The sequence below is a fragment of the Micropterus dolomieu genome, linkage group LG02 (genome assembly GCF_021292245.1).
Source record: "Micropterus dolomieu isolate WLL.071019.BEF.003 ecotype Adirondacks linkage group LG02, ASM2129224v1, whole genome shotgun sequence".
Classification (NCBI taxonomy): Eukaryota; Metazoa; Chordata; class Actinopteri; order Centrarchiformes; family Centrarchidae; genus Micropterus; species Micropterus dolomieu.
In genome coordinates, this window is record NC_060151.1 from 5,651,176 (window position 1) to 5,661,634 (window position 10,459).

Here is a 10,459-nt window from a genome sequence, read left to right on the forward strand (position 1 = left end):
TCGCTTGGAACCTGGACGGAGGTGAGGTGATATGAAAAAAAGTACCTGGAAGCAGGTACAGGTGCAACATTTCTACAATGGAAAACCAAACAAAGGCGAGTCGAGCCAAAGGGCCTCCGCTCAGACTAGCTTGGTTTGAGGGCGTGCCTGACCCCGCTAGCTGCTTGGCAAGCTTTATGACGCGTTTTCATTGTGACGTCACAAGTAAAGGAAGTGAAGGGCTGGACTACAAACGAGCTGTTTTCAAGCGGTTCAGAGCAGAGTTTTCTGTGGGAGATGGGAACTCCCTTTGGGCTGGACTTTGGGCTTTTTCACTTTGCAAACCTGTTACATGCACAAAAAAGATATATAACTCAAAGGAGAGGGAAAAAGCCTAAAAGCATAATACCACCTCTTTAACTTCTTTCAGCACTTCCATTTTAACAACTATTTTAGCTTTTTCAGTATTTGTTTTTTGACTAATTCAACTTTTTCAGTAATTCAATTATTTCGAATGCCTTAACTGCATAATTTCGGCAGCATGCACAAGCTGCCTTGTTGGTGCAATAGGGCCGAAAGGACCATAATGTTTTATATTTGATTGCTGTGAGAGGAAAACATTTAAATCACTAGCTGTCAAATGCTTGTAGTATAGTGTATGATTCAAACTAGATCATGAATGCTGCGCAGGCATTTCAAATATTATTGCTTTGGGTTTTAAATAAACCACGTTATGAGGCTTGATACTCACTGTTTTCTAGGTTACCCAGATGCTTTTTAGGGTAGCCTACTTTGGGATGCAGTTTGTACATGATTATCTTGTATTTGTATTACAAGTATTTTGTGAGGCTTTTGCTCTTTACAGCCCTCTCTGTCATCCATATTGATTTAAGTCCTAATGATTAATAAATGCTGTCCTGTATAAGAGAAACAAAAGCATATATATATTTGACATGCGAACAACTACATTTTGACCAATTAAGATTTTATCCATATGATTATTACACTAAATTTCCATATTCAGAATGACCGTATGGATATATTTAAAGTTTTTCCAAGGACCTTTGACGAATTGGCTGGTAATTCAATGAAATGAATTCAATTCACAGAGAATTATTATCAGACTCTGCAGTGCCCCATAGCTGTTCAAAGCATTGTATTGCATTGTCTTTCAGCTCATTGTTTTGGGGCTTTTTTGGCCTGTAACTTTACTGTTTTGGTTCACCCTCACCCCTCACATCAACTGTATTTCCAGCAGCAGCGGCAGGCAGATGTTTTCAGCAAAAAACCTGTGATAAACCTACAGATTGCTACCTGCCCAGCACCAAACAGCAGTTAAACAGACGACATTAGCAACTAGCTTGTGAACATAATGGGGCATTTAGCATAGGAGACTACTCGCCATCTGTCAAATGCATACAAACAAATATGGGACAGCATATCCAATACCAGGTCATAACTGCTGCTAACTGCCGTTAACTAGTTAGCTCAGTTAGCTGTGCAACTAACTAGACCCAAGCAACCCAAGTGGGCAATGTAATCTGGTTCAGCAGCCTGCTAGATGAATGGAGGCCAGTTTGACCACAGAGAATACAGTACTGAGGTGATTTACAGTGGCTCCAACCAGGAGTCTGACTCCCGTGATGACAAAGACATGGCAGGTTCAGGATAGGAAAGGAGAGGCGTCAAGCAGGTGAGGAGCAAGAGTGGGGGTCGAGCATCAGAGAGGCAGCTACAGCGTGTAGAGCCACAAGATTGTCACCTTTAACTCTAATTGAATTAAGGGTTAGACTAATCAAACGACTGAGACTAATCAAGACTACAACAAATACATAACAAACTACAACAAATACACAACAAAAGGTCTGTCCTAAGGCATTTATGTGACTCCTTGACTTTGAGAAATTGGGAAAGACAATAAATGACCCTAAAACTATTCTATCTCTGAACTCACTATCATATTCATATTCTCTCACATCACTATTCTATGTGATCTCCTTTTGACAACCAAAGTAAAATCTGCAATATTTTTTTTATCTTCCATTCACTGAGCCTCCCCTGAAACTGTTTGGAGCCTATTCTGTTGTTTAGGTACAAGACAGTGTTGGTTGTTGTTTTGGATTGTACAGTCCTTGTTGTATTACAGTCCTGCTATATAAGATGTTTGTGAATGATTATATTTGTCAATAAACAGAATCTAACATCTATCCAGTGCCCATGATGAAATCCTCTTAACATGACATGAAATGGAAAGAATTGACATTTATGAAAGGCCCCTTGAATGCTTTTTGACACACAGGTCTTACTCTATTTCACCTCTTTTTAGCCAGACTACAGGGGAGCAGGTGATGTGGGCACAATGCCAGCACTGCAGTGTTTTCTAGCAGTGTGCATGTCTGTCCCTATTCTCCCAGTTCCTTTCTATATCTACTGTCTACTGTCTTCTTTTTTGATATGTAGAAATACACAGTGTACACAGTATCATATAAAGTTTCTATCTTTAGCTCTCATTCTGCTGCCTATATCTCCCTTTATCTCTTTCCATCTAACTAAATGCCTCAACATGCAATGATCATTTTTATTTTTGTCTCCTTTTACAAGAGGTGGTTTACTTTATAGGCAGAAAAGTAATGGAGGAGAAATGAAAGCTGATTCAAGTCTCACATCTAGTTTGCTACTTTACCTCATTTAGCAATATTATATACATTTGGAGGGGAGACTATGCAAAACATTGGTTACTAGACGTTGCCTGTATCTGGGTTTTACCCATGAAGTTTTTGTTTTTGAAGGTTTTTCATCTCACCTCTCAAGTTTTTGTTGTGGTTGTTGTTTTCAGATGCAGCACGCAGCTGACTTCAGTGAAAAAAAACTTAGCAACTAGCTGGTGAACATAGTGGAACGTTTAGCAGCTAAAGAGACAAAGATTTCTTGGTACCTATCGTCTGACCAATGTTTTAGACCTTTAGCCAGTGGTTATCTGGATAATGGATATTCAGAGCCAAGACTTCCTCTTCCATACGCTGGTTATTGTTTACAGTGCGATAAGCTTGGAACCCATCTCTAGGGTTCAGAGATTGATAAAAAGCTAAACTGTCATCAGACGATAGCCAATGGGTTCCGAGACTGAATTTTTGCCAATGCGTTCTGCATCTTTTGCACTCTACATGGACTGTTTACCTGCATGCAACCAGAGCCCACTGAAATCGACTTGGGCTACAAACAGACTATAAACTGAAATCAAATTTATACCAAAATCTTGTACCTTGCCTAAAGATCTTGCATTCATATGTAGAATCTGTTAATTGAGATTAGTAAAGATGAAACACAGAGCTAAAAGAGTAACAATTGGACTTAGATTCGCCAGTTGGCCAGAAACACGACGACAGCAAATGAATAGCGAATAATAAATACTAGATTATCTTTCCATCAACCCATCATTTGTGAAAATAGGATTGAACTAATGTGGTATTTTGAAATCTGATGCCAGTTCCTTTGTAGTGAAGCTGCTTTTTTTCACTACCTTTAAATTAAATGTTTCACTCTTATTTTTAGCCACATCCAAATTGTCTAAAACAGCACATAGACGTCTGTATAAAGAGACTCACTATTGAAATTTGGGTTCTAGTATTTTAAAGAGTCAGTTAATGATAAATCCACTTTTTGAGTCAGTAAATTAAGAAAAAACGGTTCATATTTTAGCTTTAACTGAAACACTTGAAGTTGAAGTGGTAAATCAAATGGTGAATAAGGGGTAGGTAACATATCAGTGTCCCCAGCGAGTGTATGTCAGATGTGTTTGCTGTAAAGCCTCACTGGAACAAATTACTTAAAGCTATTTGTGCCTGAGGAACATTTGTTGCCTCTGAGGGACAGTGCCATTCAAGCCTTTGATAGAAAAGCCACCAGTGAAGCCAGATTTATTGTCAGGGGCTGCAGTTACCATGGTTACCATTTCATGTGCTCAGGCTGCAGTGATGTGCATTGGAATTTCTCTATCTGCTGAACACTTACTTCAATAACAGCTGAGATGGTTGTACTACAAAAGTTTTTCAATTTGTGACAAAACGAGAGCACATCAGCATGTCCCTGGAAGAGATTTAACATGACTTGAAAAAATATTTAAACCTTTTTTTTTTGTGGTAGTGGGAGACTCCCAAAAGATAAGAAATTACAGGCTCAAAGGACGTCTGAATCTAGCATTGCAATTAACCAAAATATAGTCCTGATACTTTACAATAGTGTCTTTTCTTTCAGTGCTGATGTAAAGAGATTAATTGGTGGTGCAGGCCAGGGTTCACATGAACTATTCTCACCGTTCTAATTATAGAACCAAGGTGAAAACTCACTCACTGTTCCTGCAATACTGTATGACTCATCCCTCCTGCTAACTCGATCTTAGGTTAGGTTACCTAAAGTGGTGGTATTAGTATTCTGTTCCTTAAGTTAGGTAAAAAGTAACAATACATTAAAATTACTCCATTACAAGTAGAAATACTGCATGCAAAATACAATTTAAGTAAAAGTACTAGCAACAAAATATTCTTAGGTTTCAAAAGTAAAAGTAATTGTAAAATGACTAATATATTATCTACATATGACATTAATAGATTATTAATACACAACAATGTGTAAGCTGTGTTTTACTGTAGCCAATCAAGGTAGAGCTAGTTTTAACTACTTTACATAGGTAGTAGGTAGTTTAATACAGTGGTACCCAACTCAAATGTTTGTATGTTGGATTCACGTCTCAAATCAGATTATTTTTTTCCTAAATGTTCAAATATCTTCACTTAGAAAATAGAAACAATTTGGAACTGCTGATCTTTATGAGAGTTGTAAACATGTTTTTTGTCCCAGTTCTCCCTGATCTGATGTTTTGCATGACCAGACTTTTTGTTCAGCAATAAGTAAAGGCTAAAACGTAGTCCACCTCCTCTGCCTTTCTCTTCTCAGACCATGCAAGCAGCGCGATGCCCGACAGATGAGCTGTCGCTGACTAACTGTGCCGTGGTGAACGAGAAGGATCTGCAGTCAGGACAGTGAGTAGTCATTATCGCCCAATCATTGTTGCGTTTGTCAACACAGGCACACGCCCAGGCATCTCTCCAGTCATTTTCTCATCCATACCAACACCCATCCATCTACCCACCTTATCGCCCATCATTCATCTAGAAGGACACAGGCAATTATCTGATATGAGGCTGCACGACTTGCAGCCTGTCGTTATCATGATTATTTCACTTGATATTCTAACAATGATAATTAAAGCTGTGTTGTCATGTTGTACTGTGGTTTTAGTAAGCTTTTTGGAATAAGCTGTAAGTCTTGATTTCTCACCCCATCAATAGGAAAAGTAAAATAAGTCTTAACTTTGAGTCTTAACAAGTCCTCAAAATTAAATGATTACAGTAGATTTCTTTTAGTCAAACATATTCAGTGTCAAAGTACTTCTTCCATGTTTTTTACAACAACAGGTAGAGAAAGATTCCTCCACTGTTGGTGTAGTTTTTCGTAGTAATACTTGGTGAAAGAATTACTCCGGAAAGTGTGTTAGTATAATGTTATACCATTAATTAAAAGTACACAGGGAATATATTTTAGATTACACTTTTTTTGGATAGTCTGCCTACAGGTAGTTTATAGAATATTTGTAACTTCTCAACACCTTATTAGTTGAGATTAAATAATTCAACTGTCTCCTTTAACAAATAATACAAATTTATGATCATGTTACACTACTGTGGCTACCAGAGGCTGCAGTTTCAGGACACCTGCAATCCTGGGACCACAGTTCTAGGACCATATTTCTTTTGTGACAGCGCCATCTAGTGGAGTGGTGGTGGTAATGCACAGCAACTTGAAGGACGTTAACCCTGTCTGCTAGCATATATATAATCAATAACTTAGGTTTAGGCACACACTCGGTGATGGTTATGGGAAGGGTAATTGGCTTCGGGGGGCTGTCATGAGTAACGTAACTAGCCAGCTAGCTAGCTGGCAGTATCAAAGGCCGCTGGCCACGGCCACTAGGGGCAATAAAGATAGTGGTCGGGACAGGTCTGTCGTCGGTAGAGGGTTTGCTGTGTTGGCAACTGTTAGATGAATAGCCCACATGTCAGAGATCACAATCCTTCGTCTATTAAATGTCCTATATTTTTTTTACAATTACGATTATATTTATATTCTTATTGTTGCACTATATTGCAGTTTGTGAGGTTAAATGTACAAATCTCTCTATCTTTGGTTGTTGCCTACAAGAGCCTGTGTAATCACCTGCGAAGGAAAGGAAAGATGGCCTGATTTCTAATTAGCCAAACAAAGTTTACTTACAATTCCAATACTTTTTTTTTGCATTATCACAGAGGTTCACCACTGCATGTTTGAAGTAGGGGGGCGTTTCTATTTAAGAGAAATGAAATATACATATAAAACCAGAATCAAAGAATGGGACAAACTATGTACCTCACCATCCTATAGAATACTTCATTATAATAAAAAAGGAAGCCCCAATTTGGAACTTTGAATAGAAAGTTAAGATGAGAAAGAACCCCTCTCATGACATCAAAATCTGGTAACATATTGATTCAACGATGGAAAGGATGGGGTCTGATAGGAGATCATACACATACACTGTAATCTCAGTACTTTACAGCAGATTAACATGCACTTTACGATATATATTGATAAGTGATTTCATTGCGGTGGATTGCATCTTTCTATTTGTTGTACCTTTGTCATGTTGACTGACCTGGCCCGACCACTAACTTTAGTGCCCCTAGTGGCAGCGACCGTCCATGTGACGGAATTGGCTGCAACCAACTCTCCGGTGAAGTCAAGGCAGTAGTTGTAGATCTGATCACATCGCTATAACCAATCCTGCTTGACTGATTTTGGCACCACCCATTCAATTAGCAAACAGACACAGGTATAAATAAATGCATAAATATCTAAATATATAAATAAATGTATAAATACAGAAATAAATACAGAAATAACGTTTTTTATTACAAAATATATTTAATTTTAATTTTATTCATGTATTAAATTATTTATATCTGCATTTATTTATTTATTCATTTATACTGAAGGCGGTTTCTGATCTGATCCCTGATCAGTAAATAAGGAGGATTCTGTCAGTGAGATTAAATTCAGAAGAGTACTGAAGTACTTGCATGCACCATTTCCTGTGTATCCCTCATGCATGTGAAAGTAATTTAAATCCAGCACAGGACTAATAAATAATACTACAGTCTATAGAGACTCAATTACATAATGTCTATTGCAGAAAATGAAGACCATTAATAATACAATTGGGGTGATGTGAAATATCTCAGCGATCTTTGGCATCATCACAGTCCTTCTAAATGGAAAAAGTGCAAAAGGAAAAAAAAACACCCCCTTTTTTTCAGCGTGTGCATTATATTTTGCTTCTTCAGTTGGTTTGGCACATGAATAAGCATTCAGACACTTCAGATGTCACAGTGTTCCTGCTGCTTTTGTCTCTTTGTGAAGAAGCAAGCAGTGACATTAATAAAAATTAATAATGGGATTAAGCTGCTGACTAACAACAGACCATTTTCAGAAGGAAGTAGTAGATAAATATGTACATAGGTTTAACGATAAAAAAACATTTACAAATTAAAATGAATTGTGGTGTTACATGCAGCCAGATGCTGTTGCAGCATAATATAGATTTTGAGGTTTCCCACGGAAGGATCTGTTTAAGAAATAGGTAAACTATTGAGTGTCCAAAACAATAAAATTCTACCTTAAACTCAAAATAAATGTGTAATCTGAGTTTGCCCGACATTTCTACTGCCATGGTAACAGCAGCCTTGTCTTTATCATTCCGTGCCACCAAGCACTAATGTTGTTCTGATTCTTCAAAAAAAATGTATTTTCTGGTAAACAGTAAATGCAGTGATTTATAGTCTGCTGGCAAGATATTGTATCTTTAAAGTCATGATCTAAACAAGCTTCTATATTAGCAAAGCAACAAGTAACCTATTTAAACGAAGTTGTTAAACACCCACTGCAATTATGTAATGTTATGCATTCCTAAGCATCAACATGTTTTTATTAAAAATCGGATTCTACCTGAAGGCACACTGAAGCCACGGGAGATAAACCAATCACAATCACATCTCTTCAAAAAAGCTTCCAAAGAATTTCCCTAGCGCTGCATGGTTCCACATGTGACCTGGAGTACTGTAAAAATATCAGCGGCGTATTTGAGTGAATGAATTAAAGCTGCACTAACCAATATTTTTAATCAACAATGGAAAAACCGACAGAGACTTGTTATCCATTTCTGCGATCCATTTACTCCTGCAGAGGCTTTTATGGATGTATTTTGGGCACATTTTGGATAATTACCTTGACTTTTCTGCAGGCAGCTATCTACCCAGAACCAAACAGCAGACAGACAAAGTTAGCTGAACAAAGCTAAAGAGGCACATGTATTTCCCTCAAGAGTCAGTGGAGGCCAAACCCGAGCAAAAAGGAGACTGAATATTGGCCAGAAACACAAATCTAAATTAATACCCACTCCGGAGGTATCCCATTAGCATGTCATATAAGGTAGAAATAAATAAACACTGGGATTACAGGGGTATAAGGCAGATGAAAATAAAAGTTAAGATAAAAGCACAATATTGATTAGAAAAGAACATTCAATGCAGTGAAAATGCCAGAAGCGTTACACTGCATCGTTGTTATCGTGCGTTAGCCAAAAAAGAAGTAATAACACGTGTAATAACGGGTTTAACTGTCTCCAATCTTTGCAGACACGTGACTGTGAAGACCACACCCAACCACAAGTTTGTGTTTACAGTCAAGACCCACCACACTGTGGCAGCTGGAAGCATTGCCTTCAGCCTGCCGCAGGTACACACACAAACACACACACACACACACACACACACACACACACACACACACACACACACACACACATTGTTAATTACTAGTTGTAAGTCAATGCTCAATCTTTCCATATCTTTTTCCCTTATCTTTCTTGTAGAGGAAATGGGCTGGCCTCTCCATTGGTCAGGAGGTTGAAGGTATAACATTCTCTATTTGACTGCTGCAAATAATGGTCAACTATACAAACACAACATCATATCTAGTATAGTCCCAGCTGCCTTAGTTACCTGTTGGAATGCCTGTAAAGCTTTCAGTGATAACAATGGCAGAATATTAAATTCTTAGTGTGCAGGTTTCTCATTTCTAACAGGTGACTGTCCAGTTTAGTTGCTGAAATGTATTTTATTTGTAGCTAGCTAGCTAATTAAGCTAATGTTATCTACATACAAGAACCCTGTAAAATTGTCCTTATTATGCACATGTTGCCACAATGTTAGCTACATGTATGATAAATAAATGTTAAAGGACTGAGGCTAAAGCTGCAGATCTCAGGCAATAAGTTATCATCTTCATCAGTTGATGATCAATGTAAATTGAAAAAAAGGAGCAGCTTCAGTTAGCGCTAGTATCCCTCTCATTACAGCCTGTGGACAAATCCAATGCTTGACAAGCCTGCTGTGGTTAGCTATAGTTACTCAGCTATAACTGGACATTCATTGTTCCAGGGAGAGAGGTTAAGCAAACGGTCAATTGAGCAATAGGTATAATGTTTTTATGTGACTGGCTTTCGTAAGAGCAAACTATTGACCACAAACTACTACTATAGTGAATCCTAATCTTATACAATCTAATGTGTGCTAGTCTTGTCTTTATTATCTCATATCTTCTGTTCAGCTGCTTTTTGTTTGTTGTCCACCCAATGAAGCTTAAACTTCTTTGCCCGTCTGTCCTCTCAGTGTCAAACTACAACTTTGACAAGTCCAGGCAGTGCATCGGCTCGATGACAATCGAAATTGACTTCCTGCAAAAGAAGAGTACCGATTCCTCTCCCTACGACTCCGACAAGATGGCCGCCGAGTTTATCCAACAGTTCAACAACCAGGCATTCTCTGTTACCCAGCAGGTTCATACTCACATTCCTCAAAAAAACTAGGCTCACAACACACACAAGCATACAAATACAAATACAAACATACATACATACATACATTATGCTTTGTTCTTTGCTCTTTGGTGTTGTTTGGGTGGATTTTGATCATCCCCTTGCTTTTCTCCGTCTCTCAGCTAGTGTTTAGTTTCTGCGACAAGCTGTTTGGCTTGATGGTAAAGGATATCGAGGCCATGGATGCCAGCATCCTCAGAGGAGAACCGGCCTCTGGAAAGAAAACGAAGGTACCTGGCTGCATGCAGAGCTTGTGGTTTAAGTGGTTTGAGATATATAATGCAAACTAGTAAAATCGAAAGTTCACAGTGTCACCATTCACAAGGTATTCTCAAATTAGGCTTTTGTTGAAATCTGCCTTGTCCTGTTCACATAGTGCATTCATCTTTTTTTTTAAATGCTGCTATTGAAAGCTTGTACTGTTAGTGATTCCCTTCAGTTGGGATTCACAGT

General features: G+C 38.2%; 1 protein-coding gene across 1 annotated transcript in view; it reads left to right on the forward strand.

The window, feature by feature from the left end:
* LOC123984430 (vesicle-fusing ATPase) overlaps positions 1 to 10,459 on the forward strand; it is a 45,077-nt gene that overhangs the window by 18,573 nt on the left and 16,045 nt on the right. The window contains exons 2-6 of the mRNA XM_046071343.1: positions 4,933 to 5,018; positions 8,766 to 8,865; positions 9,002 to 9,041; positions 9,801 to 9,967; positions 10,129 to 10,236. Of these exons, the coding sequence (XP_045927299.1) occupies positions 4,933 to 5,018; positions 8,766 to 8,865; positions 9,002 to 9,041; positions 9,801 to 9,967; positions 10,129 to 10,236 (501 nt within the window). The remainder of the gene's footprint in view (positions 1 to 4,932; positions 5,019 to 8,765; positions 8,866 to 9,001; positions 9,042 to 9,800; positions 9,968 to 10,128; positions 10,237 to 10,459) is intronic.